The sequence below is a fragment of the Saimiri boliviensis genome, chromosome 7 (genome assembly GCF_048565385.1).
Source record: "Saimiri boliviensis isolate mSaiBol1 chromosome 7, mSaiBol1.pri, whole genome shotgun sequence".
Classification (NCBI taxonomy): domain Eukaryota; kingdom Metazoa; phylum Chordata; class Mammalia; order Primates; family Cebidae; genus Saimiri; species Saimiri boliviensis.
The window spans coordinates 95,812,307-95,826,679 of NC_133455.1; the positions used below are offsets into that span (position 1 = coordinate 95,812,307).

The 14,373-nt window shown below is 34.9% G+C and overlaps 1 protein-coding gene across 16 annotated transcripts in view; it reads right to left on the bottom strand.

The window, feature by feature from the left end:
- Positions 1-14,373, bottom strand: part of KIF21A (kinesin family member 21A) — a 155,408-nt gene that overhangs the window by 70,097 nt on the left and 70,938 nt on the right. For all 16 annotated transcript variants that reach the window (XM_074403063.1, XM_074403071.1, XM_074403070.1 and 13 more), the window contains exons 2-7: positions 9,342-9,564; positions 9,032-9,214; positions 7,232-7,381; positions 6,367-6,501; positions 5,714-5,881; positions 2,038-2,153 (exon numbers count right to left, since the gene is read on the bottom strand). In XM_074403063.1, the coding sequence (XP_074259164.1) occupies positions 2,038-2,153; positions 5,714-5,881; positions 6,367-6,501; positions 7,232-7,381; positions 9,032-9,214; positions 9,342-9,564 (975 nt within the window). The remainder of the gene's footprint in view (positions 1-2,037; positions 2,154-5,713; positions 5,882-6,366; positions 6,502-7,231; positions 7,382-9,031; positions 9,215-9,341; positions 9,565-14,373) is intronic.

A 14,373-nucleotide genomic window follows, 5' to 3' on the forward strand; every position in this document is an offset into this window, starting at 1 on the left:
GCCTTCCAAAGTACTGGGATTACAGGCATGAGCCACCCCACCTGGCTAGAAATATGACTGATTGTTATTCATGCTCTATACTTTACTGCATTTTCCAGAATTTTTGCCATAAACTGGTTATGATGTTATATTAAACACTATAAATGTAAAAAAGCCAGGTCAATTTTTTAAAAGACACTAAGTTATGCATATAAACATATGGAGTTTATATTCAAAAATATCCTTGGTCTCATTTTTCTTTTAAGTTTAATTTGTATACACTTCAAAAAATGAAGATATTTTGCTCTCCAAAGCTTACACAAAGTACAGTACTTTTGCACTAGGAATGCAATCCTAAAATTTTAAGCAAAAATTGAGGGACACAAAGAAAAGAATTAGAAGGAGTAATCTTCTTTTGAGGGGTTACCACCCATTAAGGAAATGGATGAGGAACACGAGACTATTTAGCTGTTGCCTGTCTAAAACTCAACAGAAATTCAAGACCCACAATGAAAATATCTTAGACTATTTACAAGGCAAGCAAACTTTAAAAAGTATCAAAGTTTTCAAGAGTTAACTTGTAAGGTGATGACATTTATAATCTCCGCTTTGTTTTATAGTTAAGAAATAAAATGAGGAAAAGCTACAGTTTAGAAAACCTGAAAAAAATTTACACTTGGTCAAAAAAATGAAAATTTTTATTGTTATAAGACCCCTCTTAATACCGAGGATCAAACTGAAAATGTAGAACACAAGCAGGAAATACGTGACAGTGGAAGGAAAACTGCTTCCATACATAAGATGTGCTGGAAGAGACGTGAGTTAAGACAAATGCCAATATTACATAAAGGGAAGAAACATAAAAAGACAATGTTGTATTCTACAAAACAGAACTTTATTTCTAAACCAAATGGATTATAAACTTCAATTGATTTCATACGATCCAAAATTATTCAGATAATAGTTCTATATATGGTTTAGATCCCTTGCACAATCTCATGCCAAATTGTAATCCCCAATGCTAGAGGTGGGGGTCTGGTGGGAGGTGATTAGATGTTGGGGACAAATTTCCCTCTTGAAACTGTATTCATGATAGAGTTCTCAGGGGATCTGGTTGTTTAAAAGTGTGTGGCCTCCACCCTCTGTCCTCCTACTACAGCCATGTGAAGTGCTCACTCCCCCTTTGCCTTCTGCCATACTGTAAGTTTCCTGTGGCCTCCCAAAAGCCAAGCAGATGCCAGAATCATGCTTTCTGTAGATCCTACAGAACGGTGAGCCAATTAAACCTCTTTTCTGTATAAATTATCCAGTCTCAGCCACTTATTTATGACAGTGCAAGAACAAACTAACACAGTTGTTCAAAAAGAAACTTTTGCAAGTCCGGGCGTGGTGGCTCAAGCCTGTAATCCCAGCACTTTGGGAGGCTGAGGCGGGTGGATCACGAGGTCAAGAGATCGAGACTATCCTGGTCAACATGGTAAAACCCCATCTCTACTAAAAATACAAAAAAATCAGCTGGGCATGGTGGCACGTGCCTGTAATCCCAGCTACTCAGGAGGCTGAGGCAGGAGAATTGCCTGAACCCAGGAGGCGGAGGTTGCAGTGAGCCGACATCGCGCCATTGCACTCCAGCCTGGGTAACAAGAGCGAAACTCCGTCTCAAAAAAAAAAAAAGAAAAAGAAAACAGTATTTGCTTTTTCAACAAAATTTTATTAGGTATCTACTCTGTGCTAAGTACTTAAAGTATAAACTATGATAATAAAGTCCCCATACTATTGACTTAATATACAAGGTAAGTGACCTTGAATAAATTACCTAACCTCTCTATATTTCATTTTCCTTATCTAGAAAATAGAGCAAAAATGCCTACACCTCAAGGGATGCTAGAAAGATTATGTGAAATAACATACAAAATTACACATTTGAGGTTCTTAATAAGGATTAGTTCCTCATCCTATTAGTTTACTTTATAATAAAAGCAGTTATTATAAATCACCTTATAAGTTTACTTAATGAATAATCAAAACTCTGAGTAAAGGATAATAATCTATGCATACCTGTTACCACCAAGGGAATCCTGTAGTAGTCTTGTTAGCTTGGAATCTCTATAGGGGACATGTGTGGCCCTCTTGCTCTTGTCTCCCAAAGCACTTATTACATTGCCCAGTGCCAACTAAAAGAAAGAGAAAGAAAGACAGCAAAATGATACACATTTACTAATTGTAACACTTTTAAATAAAGAAAGCTTATAGAAAATAATATAGGGACATAATTTAATTCAGAATATTTGTGTTTGATTTTGTTTTACATCTATAACCAACATTACTGAAAATGTAGTACATATACATATTAGTACTATATATAATACCATATGTATATTTTAGTACTATATATGGTATATATAAACACACATATCCATAACTCACAAATGCTTAAACTTCTACTCAGAGGTTTGTTTTTTTTTTTTTTTTTGAGACAGAGTCTCACTCCATTGCCCAGGCTGGAGTATAGTGATGTGATCGTGGTTCACTGCAACCTCCACCTCCCAGGCTCAAGTGATTCTCCCTAACTCAGCCTCTCGAGTATTGAGGATTACAGGGCCTGCCACCACGCCCAGCTAATTTTTGTATTTTTAGTAGAAACGGGGTTTCACCATGTTGACCAGGCTGATCTCAAACTCCTGATGTCAGGTAATCCCTCCCAAAGCGCTGGGATTACAGGCATAATCCACTGCGCCCAGCCTTATTCAGAGATTTTCTTTCAAAATAGAAATGTTATAAGATTGACAACTTTAGTTATCCCTAGAATTATCACAGCATCAGGTTATGTCTCCAGAAAATTGTCCATTCATGTTACAAATTCTTCTCCTCAACTCAATGAAAAAATAAAATGTTAAGTTAGTTTAAGAGTTTGATGAAAACTTTCCTTTTGCAATATAGTTCCCTATGAGAAAAGAAAATCTTTTTAAATTACAATTAAAAAATCAGTATGATTTCTCTGAACAAGGTATTACTATGGAAGTGTATCTATCCATAGAAATACAATAAGACGGGCCAGGCATGGTGGCTCACCCCTGTAATTACAGCACTTTGAGATGCTGAGGCAGGTGGATCACCTGAGGTCAGGAGTTTGAGACCAGCCTGGCCAACATGGTAAAACCCCATCTCTCCTGAAAATACAAAAATCAGCCAGGCATGGTGGCATGTGCCTGTAATCCCAGCTACCTGGGAGGCTGAGGCAGGAGAATCACTTGAACCTGGGAGACAGAGGTTGTGGTGAACTGAGATAATACAATTACACTCCAGGCTGGGTGGCAGAGTGAGACTCTATCTCCAAAAAATAAATAAATAAAAATAAAAAATAAAATAAAAAAGGAAAAGAAACAAATACAATAAGATATGTGTTAGCATCCAGTTATTTTAAAACTAGCCAAATTACAGAACTCTGTAGTCACTCCTCCAGCCACCCTGCTGTTTTTCCTACTGTCACTGAATTATTACCTACAAGATAAACATTATCCAAAATGTTGTTCACACTAGCCATCAGTAATGCAAACAACTACAATCATGACTTTGTTAAGAGAAATAGATCATGCAGGGAGTGGCAACAGGATCACACTTTGTCATAGTTCTCTCTTTCCAGAGTGGCTATCGGCATAAGCAATGGTTATACTGAAACTCTACTAGATGTGTCTCAAGATGCTTCAAGAACCTAAAGAGGAAAACAAAGCAATGGCTTTTGTCTTTTCCTGAGAGCATGAATGTAACTACCACAATGATTTTATCTCCTAAGAAACTCAAAATAATACTCAAAGTCCAGAATCCAGGCATGCCCTTTTACACAACATTTACCCACATGGTTGGACCATCAAGATGAGTATTAGAGTTGGAAGGTCTGGCTCTCTCTAATTAGCCTTGGTTAATAATTTCTACACAGAAGGGTCTTAATGATATAGGAGCAAATGCTGGGGGGTGATTAATGGGAGGAAAGCAGACATGACATATTCTGAAACTGCCTTTGCAAAAATTGTATTAGTGAGAAAAGTATGACAGTGAGGGAGATCTAACCTAATCCACTCCATCTTGCCTTTAATCTCTAAACTGCCCTTGTTCATTCCTGGGCATAGGCTGAGCTAACTATGGGAGGAATTTAGTTTATAGTTTAAAGAATTTTGAAAAGATGATACACAGCCTTTTCCTGAAACAAACCTTCTTCTTCCCTGAGGATGACCACACCTTTGTAAAACTAAAAATTAGCCACAAGATTGGAAATATTGATTTAAGAGTCATGCAGTCAGAGGCCACGAGATTCCTGACCTCTCCAACTGCTCCTATGGATAAGATCATTATTGTAAAACCTAAGATTGGTATTTGAGATATTTTTCAGACCCTGCATCCTAATGCAGCAGCTGGTGCCACACAGACTGATAATCTGGCTCAACTAGTTCTATAATCCCACCCAGGAACAGAAGACAGCAAGAAGAACCCACTCAGACCACCTATGATTTCAACCTCCACTCCCCACTCCCTTAGCCCCCTCATTTGTCAAATTATACTTTAAAAAACTAGAGTCCATGAATTTCTAGAGAGACTAATTTAATAAAACTCCACTCTGCTACTTAGCTGGCTCCGTTTGCATTAAACTTTTTCTCTACTGCAATTCCCATCTTGATAAATCAGCTCTATCTGGGTAGCAGGCAAAAGAAATCTACTGGGTGGCTACAACTCTGATGCTATTGGCATTGCAGAAATTTAGAGATGCCATTACTTTTGGGCAGGCACAAATGTCAGTTTTGAAATGAGGATAATAAAAAAAATTTAATACATAAAAATTTGCTCTAAAATATTTTCTTCCTTATAATGAAGCTTTATGCTAACTAAATCACAAGGAGTTTTCCAATCAAAATACCACTAGGTGGCATGGTATTAAAGTTAATTCTTAATATAATCTAGAAAAATTATCGTTTTTAAAAAGTCATTACTAAAAAAATGTTATTATAATTTCCAATGTTAATAAAATGACTGTCACAAAATGTTATCGAAAGGCTACTTTGAAGGTCTTCACCCATGAAATAACTTAATATTAAATTTTGGGCCAGGTGCAGTGGCTGGTGCCTATAAACCCGGCACTTTGGGAGGCTGAGGTGAGTGAATTTCACGAGCCCAGAAGTTTGAGACCAGCCTGGGCAATGTGGCAAAACCCCATCTCTACAAAAAATGCAAAAATTATCTGGGTTTGGTAATGCTTGCCTGTGGTCCCAGCTACTAGGGAGGCTGAAGTGGGAGGATCAATTGAACCCATGAGGTCAAGGCTGCAGTGAGCCGTGATCACACCACTGTGCTCCAGCCTGGGTGTCAAAGTGAGACCCTGTTTAAAAAAAAATAAGACATAAATAAATAAATAAATAAATAAATAAATAATTTGATTTTGGCAGTATATTGCTAAATGTGGAAATCATTTTTCAAATGATTTGCACATATATACATAATTTTCTGCACATATAAAATTTAGTACAACTAAATTTACATACTTAAAGATAATCTGTAATATTAAAAAAAGAAAAACACCTACAATGTGAGATCAGAGATTCAGAGCATTACTAATAACTTTTCTATAATTTTCATTTCTCAGTTCAGTGTCCGAAGGATTTCCTTATGGGTACTACATATTACAAAAGACAAAAAGACAATAGAAAAGCTCTGATATATTCTCAACACAAAGCCTTAATCTTACAAGTCCACAGTTGATAGATATGCCTTCTTTTGCCCTCTCGCCTGTAGCTCCAGTACGCTTCAGTCTTTCCGATCCTGCGAGATCAACAAAATGGAACTTTGCAGTCAGGGTTTCAAATTCATTCATCTGTGCTGATTCAGAAATAATTTTATTATCAGTTGCATTGTCCTGAAATTAAGAAAAATAATTGAAAATATTTTATTAATGTGATATTAAATATCCTCCAAACCTATCTTGCATTCATCCCATGTAGACATATAGACACAACCAAAGTAACAGACATAAGGCCAAATAAATAATAAATTCAAAAATGTCTGCCGGCATTTAGAAATTTTAAGTCAGAAAAAAGCTAAACGGTCAGAAGTCAACTATTATCAACTGGGGCTATGCTTATGCTAATGAAGGGAAACATAGCATATAATCCACAGAAGTAAAGGGTCTCAGGTGATGACTTCAAACACCATATGGCCACAGCATACTTTTTGTTTTTTCAGACATGGCTGACCAGCTTCAACTTAAATAGGATCAGAAGAGGAAATTAGAAAAAAGAATGACTAAGTGAACTGAATTTGGCTGAAATATATTCTCACAGGAGTCACGTGGTTTAGGGAGATAAAAATTAAAACTTTAAGAAATTAGAAGTAATAACTCACAGCATCTATTTGGGGACACACTCTGGTTTGACACACATGAATGGTAAAAATGGCATGTGACCGAGAGCTCTGAACATTCATCTGGGTACTGGCAGTTGTCCGGGATAAAGCACCCAACTTCAAACACTGCATCATCTGGTAAGGGGGAAGCAACAAAGGACTTTACTTAAACAAGTATTTAAACAAGATACTATACAATCGAAAGCCTGAGGTAATGGCCAAAAACCCACCATATTAAGGGATGTAAAAGATGTGGATTTTCACATTATTAGTTTAGTTACAGGCGCTTTTTGAGATGAACTTCTCAGTATAATAGTGTATTATTTTTTAAATAGAGGAAAACACTGAGATTCCATTGTTTGCCATTTGCTGACATTTACAGTTTCCATTCAAAAACTGTTACAGTAGAACACTTTGGTACAAACTGAGCAATGACTTGAATTATTCAGGCTCTTCTCTATCTTCCCTTAAATTTTTTTTTTCTTTTTGTAATTTTTCTAAACAATCTCCCTTTAGGAGCCATGATACAGTTCTACATTGGTTAAAGCAAAAAGTACAAAAGGATTGTGGTCTCATCCTTCACCATCAATTGTCTGACCCTCTTTCTTTAGCTGTGAATAAAAACTATTCATAAATTGCCTTAGATTCTTTTGACACTATGACAAATATGCTTACTTTATCATAACCTTGATATTTTTACACTAATACCCTGATTTTTAAAAATGGGGAAATAAGACAAGATTTTAATTCCATGTCATGCTTCAGGATACAAATTTCATATCTTGATCTCAAGCAGACTATCAGCAAAGTTGACTATTTAAATAAAACCAACTGTGCTCTGTTTTAACTACAATGTAAATATTACCTCTGATTCTGTATTCACAGTACGTGTTGTAACGCCCACAGTATAAATTCCTCCAGTTGAATCTTCATGAATTCTTATATTTGATTTTTTATTTTTTGCATCAATATCACGAGTGGTATCAAATAAGTCAAGGACCTCTTCATTATACAGCTATCAAAAAGAAACATTAGAAATCTAATTTTAGCAGAAATTGTCTGGGTAGTTGTTATAATAACACATTACACAATGTTTTCCTTCTTTAAAATTAAATATTTTTTTTTCAAAATAACACATGAAAATGAATGAGGCAATTATTATAACAATTGTAAGTAAATGTCAGATTTATTTACAAGAGTAAGAACAGTAAGTGACTAATGGGTTGAGGACTAGCTAAAATGATCTACTAATCTTTTGCAAGAGATAATCAAATATTTGCAAATACAGGCAAATCCTAGAAACATGTGCCAAAAGCAGACAAATCTTAAGGTTCAGAATATTTGAAGAATTTTTATTACTTGAGCTAAAAACATATTTCCTATTGCCCTGAAACCTTTCTTAACACATCGAAAGATTAACACTTAGCATGTTTGCAAGGTCAGCAATAACATTAGTGTTTCTGTATCAAGAATGGCTGAAAAAACCCAGATAACTTCTTAGAACAGGATATACACACCTATTTTTCTATCAGTATGTTTTTAAGTTACAATGCCTAACGACATTTTGGAGGGTGAAAGGGAAGACTGAGTAAGTTTCTTTTCTTCTTCTACCATCTTTTACTTTCCTTAGAAATACATAGTTACATTCTCTTCGTTTTTTACTAAATAAGAATATCCTTAAAACCAGCAGTAAAAAAACTGATACTAATTTTTCTATTTTGCACTAAATAATGCTGAGTAAAATGTTTCATTAATGACAAAAATGATTAGCTCATTGATTAGGTAATTTAGACTAAATACTCTTTGTACCAAGAACCCAGAATTATGCCACTGTCCACCTAAGTGCAATATTGCTCAAATCCTGGGTGTCCTTAGTGCTATTTTCCTTCTATGAGACTAGATGGCCTAAATTAATCTAAACCCACCACAACCTTTGGATATTACCTCAAAACATCTGTCTTCTTATGAAGGGATAAAATTTCTTCCACCAGATAAGCACTACAACCTCAGACCTATTATCTCTCACATATTTCCCCTACTTTTGGCTGTCATTAAGTTCCTACCACTTTGTAAACCTGTCTAAATTACAACAGTAATTGACCTTTATCTATTAATAAAAAGAAGGCTGGGCTCACGCCTGTAATTCCAGCACTGTGGGAGGGTGAGGTGGGAGAATCGCTTGAGGCCAGGAGTTCCAGACCAGCCCAGGCAACATGGTGAAACCCCATCTCTGCCCAAATTACCAAAAGTTAGCTGGATGTGGTGGAGCACGCCTGTAGTCCCAGCTACTCAGGAGGCTGAGGCACAAGAATCACTTGAACCCAGGAGGTGGAGGCTGCAGTAAGCCTAAATGGTGCCATTACACTCCAGCCTGGGTGACAGAGTGAGACTCTGTCTCCAAAAAAAAAAAAAAAAAAGAGGTTCTTAAATAAACAATATTAATTTTTGTTTTACTCTATAGATACTAGTCAAGTGTTTATAATCTTAAACATCACTTCCTACAAGTAAGGAAAACGTATTTCTATTATCTAATGTTAATTTACTCAAACAACATTTATTGAGTACTATATACAAGGCACTGAGAAGCCAACAGTATAAAATCATAAGTACTTATGGTCTATGAGAACAAAATTTAAAAGAAATTAATGCCAAATTGGATTATTACCTCTAAGAATTGGGCGTTGACTTTAAAATCTGGAGAAGGAAGCCCATTTTTAATTGCTATGTGTTTTTTTTCCTCAATACTCTTAAAAAGATGTTTAACAGCTCGAGAAATAATACCCTGTTCTTCCTCAACAATGTTAACATCAAATCCTGTTCCCATTGTGTATGTTTTACCAGCTCCAGTCTAAACAAAAGAATAGAGAAAGATTAGTGTTCAACCTTAACATAAACTTAAGAAACAAAAATGAAAACACAACTGAATTGACATTTCTGAAAAGTTACAACTCCTACAAAAATAATATGGCACTTACTTGTCCATAAGCAAAAACTGTAGCATTGTATCCTTCAAAGCAACCTTCAATTAGTTTTTCTATACACTGAGTGTAGATCTGTTCTTGCTGGGAGTCAATGTCAAATACATAGTCAAAAGTAAAAGCCTTATCTTTCCCTAGGAAGACCTGAGGCTCTCCTGGTGTGACAGATGTACAAATATGGCATCCTTCAATCTTCTCTTTGGCAAGCTGTGGTCTTATTCTGTGAGAAATAATCAGAAGAGAAAAAAATAAAATAAATAGCAAAACAAACAAACAAACAAAAACTCTCAAAAAATAGGACTTAAAAATTCTTGGCAAAATCTTTTTTAAAACACTAATGTAATTACCTGCTGCTTATTCAGTTGAAAAGTATAAATAAACTGAATTATAATGAACAAATTTCAATATATGAGATGACTTACTTAATCCCAATGAGTTACTTAACAATTCCCCAAAATCATGAAGAAAAGTAAAATTTATCTTAAAATTAGATACTTATCCATGTGAATACTTCTCCTAAACTCTGTAAGAGGTTGACAATCAGTCCAATAAATTCTGCTACCAAAATGCTTCTTGATATTATTATTGTTTTAGATTTTTTTCTTTATTTCTGGTGATAATAATATGGAAAAATTTAAAAGTAAGGACATTTATTTATCTTAATGTCTTTACTCCGCCCTTTACTCATCTCTTTTGCTAACACTTCACCAGTGGTTTCTAAACTTATTTGACCCTTATGTTCTGTCAGTGTAACATGTTTAAGCATGCTATAATTCCCACAATATATATGTATATCTATTCATTTATAAATAATATTCATGTTCTACTATATTGATTTGAAATATATTGAAATACTGTCATCTCTCAGTTTCCATGAGGGATTGGTTCCACAACTCCCTATGGATACCAAAATCCACAGATGTTCAAGCCCCCAACATAAAATGATGTAGTATTTGCATCTAACTTACACACTTTCTCCCATATATTTTAAATCATCTCCAGATCACCTATAATATCTAATACAATGTTAATGATATGTAAACAGTTGTCATACTACATTGTTTAGAGAATAGTGATAAGATCACTTATAATACCTAATACAATGTTAATGATATGTAAATAGTTGTTATACTACATTGTTTAGAGAATAGTGATACAGACATGCGTCTGTACATGTCTAGTACAGATGCAACAATCCATTATTTTTCAATCCAGTCAGTTGAATCCATGGTTGTGGAACCCATGAACATGGAGGGTCAACTGTATATACAAAAGCAGAATTTTTAAAATCAATAAATTAAAATAAATATTAGTGAAAGTTCTAATATCTTCTCTCCAAAATTTAGTGAATTTTTATGAGTTTGCCTTTCCTCCATTTGGAAGACCACTGCACTACACCCACCCCACATCCTCACCCATCCACTTGAATCCAACACCTTCCTGTTCTGTCTTCTCTCTCAAATTTCATAACCGATTTTCAAGTGATAAAAGTAAATATGAAAATATGTTTATAATAGAACAGCCCAAAATCTAGTCCTATTCTGTATGCTCTATAAACAGGACAGACCATCCTGGAATATATACTACTCACTTACTGTACCTAAGTTTTTAAAGAGATTCACTACTTGCTATGGAGAAAGAGAAGCCATTTAAGGAAGAAAGGCAAGACAACCACAAATGAAAAATATAAAATGAAGGCAGGCATGGTGACTCATGCCTATTATTCCAGGACTTTGGGAGGCCAAGGCAGGTGGATTGCTTGAGGTCAGGAATTTCAGACAATCCTGGCCAACATGGTGAAACTGTCTCTGCTAAACATTCAAAAATTAGCCTGACATGGTGGTGTAGCCTGTAATCCCAGCTACTCAGGAGGCTGAGGCAGGGGAATCGCTTGAACCCAGAAGGTGAAGGTTGCAATGAGCTGAGATCATGGCACTGCACTCCAACCTGGGCAAGAGAGAGTAAGAATCCCTTTCAAAAAAAAAAGAAAGAAAGAAAGAAAAATATAAAATGATCGAGATAGGTCAAGGAACAGATTTTTAAAGGAATCTGATCCCATAGCCTTATTTTCTGAAATAATAATAATTAAAAAAAAAACCCTCAGGTCAATAGAGGTAAAATAAGTTCATCTATTTATTAGACATAAAGCCAAGGCTAGATCCCCTAACTTTAACTCTTTCCAATTCATCATAATAAAAGTCAATAGGAAGAATAGGAATGACAATAGAAAGAGAGGACTGAATTTCTGCAAACCTGGTTTTCTAAAATAGAATTTTGTATACCCACAAAATAGGTTTTGTGAATAACATATGTTAAGAATATGCAATTATTTTTTCTCCCCTATGATAATGGTATTTTTCTTTAATAAAGTCTTCAGCTTTGTTTGTTTGCTGTAATGGAATGTACTAATCAATGTGGAGCTATCCAGGTAATGAGGCAAGAGCAATGGAGTGGCCAGAAGGAAACCAGAGTTTTACTACTTGTCATTCCATACGTATCACGTGGTCTTCTCTCAGAGCACCAATTTCCTCAACTGTAGAGGAAAACTATAATTTCCAAGATTCCTTTTAGATGTAACACTATTTAACTGTAGGATACTGCATTATAGAAAAAGGAATGGTGGAAATAATATTTGCGTACTGTAATACATATTAAATGATATCACAACAGATAAAAGAATTTCTCATGATTTCTTGTAGCTATGCACACAGACTATAAAAACAGCCTATGGTAGTAGCAGTTTTGGGTTTCTGGTTCCACATATTCTAGATGAGTGGTGTTTCTCTAAATTAATAATTTTTTTTCCCAAACTCCTCTTCTCCTATCTCACTTCATTTAGTTATGTGAAGGAAACCACAGCAAAAACCCCAGTCCTCTTCAGGAAAAATCACCATCTTGATATTTGCAATGCCAGAATTGGGAGAATCAGAAACAACGTCAATTTGATGTCACTTCCTCCCTCTTCCCTATTCCACCTATCGAATCTAAGGGCTATTACTTCTCTCTGAAATACTTCAGCCCACCAAGTTATTTTCTTCCCCATCAACACCACCCTAATAAAGGTCTTCATTAACTCTTACTTAGAATATTGCAAAAGTCTTCTAACCAGTCTTCGTGTGTCAACTCTTGCCCTCACCAACCTGTTCCACATACGGTAATATCAGTAACTTGTAAAACAGGAAGTCAGTCAGCTCACTACGCTGCATAAAACCCTTGAGTCCATCTCTAAATCCCTCTGTTTTACCATGCTCTATCTTTGCATTAAAGGATTTTCGTTTGGTGGCAGTGGTGATGGTTTATTTTAAGCAGTTTCACTACCAGCTATGCTCTCTCTTGTTTCTATGCCTCTAACTACATTATTCCTTTTTCATAGACACTCTTCTCTACCCTTCCAATTCCCAACTCCTTAACCTGCCTGAACATATCTCTTTTGATATCACTTCTTTCAGAAGCTCACACAAACTTTGCATTTCAACATAAAGTTCTGTTTGCACTCAGGCTGTTCTCTCTCCTGAAAGCTACCTCATTAACTCTCTGCTTTTTCTACCAGCTTTATGGCTGCTATACTACTCGGTGAAGTTTAACAAATCCTATGTAATAAAAAAGATAAAAATAAACATAACTCTCTAATAAAAATGAGTACTGGGCTACTAAATATCAGTATGCTATTAATTTTAAGTGATTATAACCATAGGCTAACTTATTAAAGTTAAATTTCATTTCGACATAACAAAGAAAAACCAGGTGCCATTTGAATTGCAGATATGATAGCCAATTTTAGAATGGTAATGTCACTCAGAATGTCTTTAAATTACTCTCCTAACCTCTACTCATCTGGTTATTAGCCTTGCTAATGACAAGATAGATGTCATGGGTGATGCACAATTTCATCCATTTGCATGGATGGAGCAGAGACAGTGGTTTTAAAGGCCAACAAAATGGTGGAAGCTTTTCTCCTGGATCTAAGCAGTGGCAATTTTCCAGTAGGTCTGAGATAGTCACACCTAGGAGGGAATGGTGTCCCACACATGCAGATTAATTGGAAGCTGACTATACTTCAAAGACTAAGGATATGTTCACTTTTTAAATTCCTTTTCAAAAATTAGCATTTTTAAATCTCCAAATCCCTAAATTAATACTCCAGTCAAGAATTCTCATATGAACACCCAAACCCAAGCCAATTCATCTGCTTTATGATTGATGAGCTTGAAACCTAGCTACAAACCTCAATTTCAAAACTTTTACTTAAGGCTATAATATAAAGAAAATATGCCTAACCTTCTGTAAAAGAGAAAATTGTAAATATAATATTTATAACTTTGGATATTTTGAAATATCTTCTTTATCAGTATTTTTATGTAAAAAAATAAGAACATTAAACACACACATCAAATCTCAACACTAAGAAATCGTCAGTATTAACGTTTGGATTAACTAATGTTAATCAAACTGACTGACACTAAGAAATAACAAAGCCAAGTAGATTTCTTTAAATGTATTATTCTACAACTAGATGTATTTAAAACTGCTTTTTAAAGAAAAACAATTATGGACAAAAATTGAATTCTTATTTCTACATTAGCAAATGATTCTTTGAAGACAGAGAATATATCTTATTCATTCCTAAAACAAAATAATCCACAAATGTTTACTGACTTACTGCTATAAACTATACTACGTAAGAAAATAGTATATTAATGCATGATATGTGATAATTACAATAATATAATATCACTGTACTCTGTCACTAGAAACTTGTTCTTGAAGAAGCATTTAACCATGTTACATCTCCATTTTCTAATCTAAGATAGGGAACTTGGCTTTACCAATTCTAAGTTTAAATTCTATTTTAATTAATCCTTGAAGAAAAATAAACCAAAGTTTCCCTACACTGGCTTTTAAAACGTTGAAATAAACTACTTTTTTCCCCCTGCCATACACTATCCACCAGTACTTCTGCTGTTTGTTCCTTATTTCTTCATTATTCCTATTGTATAACAAATGCTGCTGTGGACATAGGGCAAGGAAC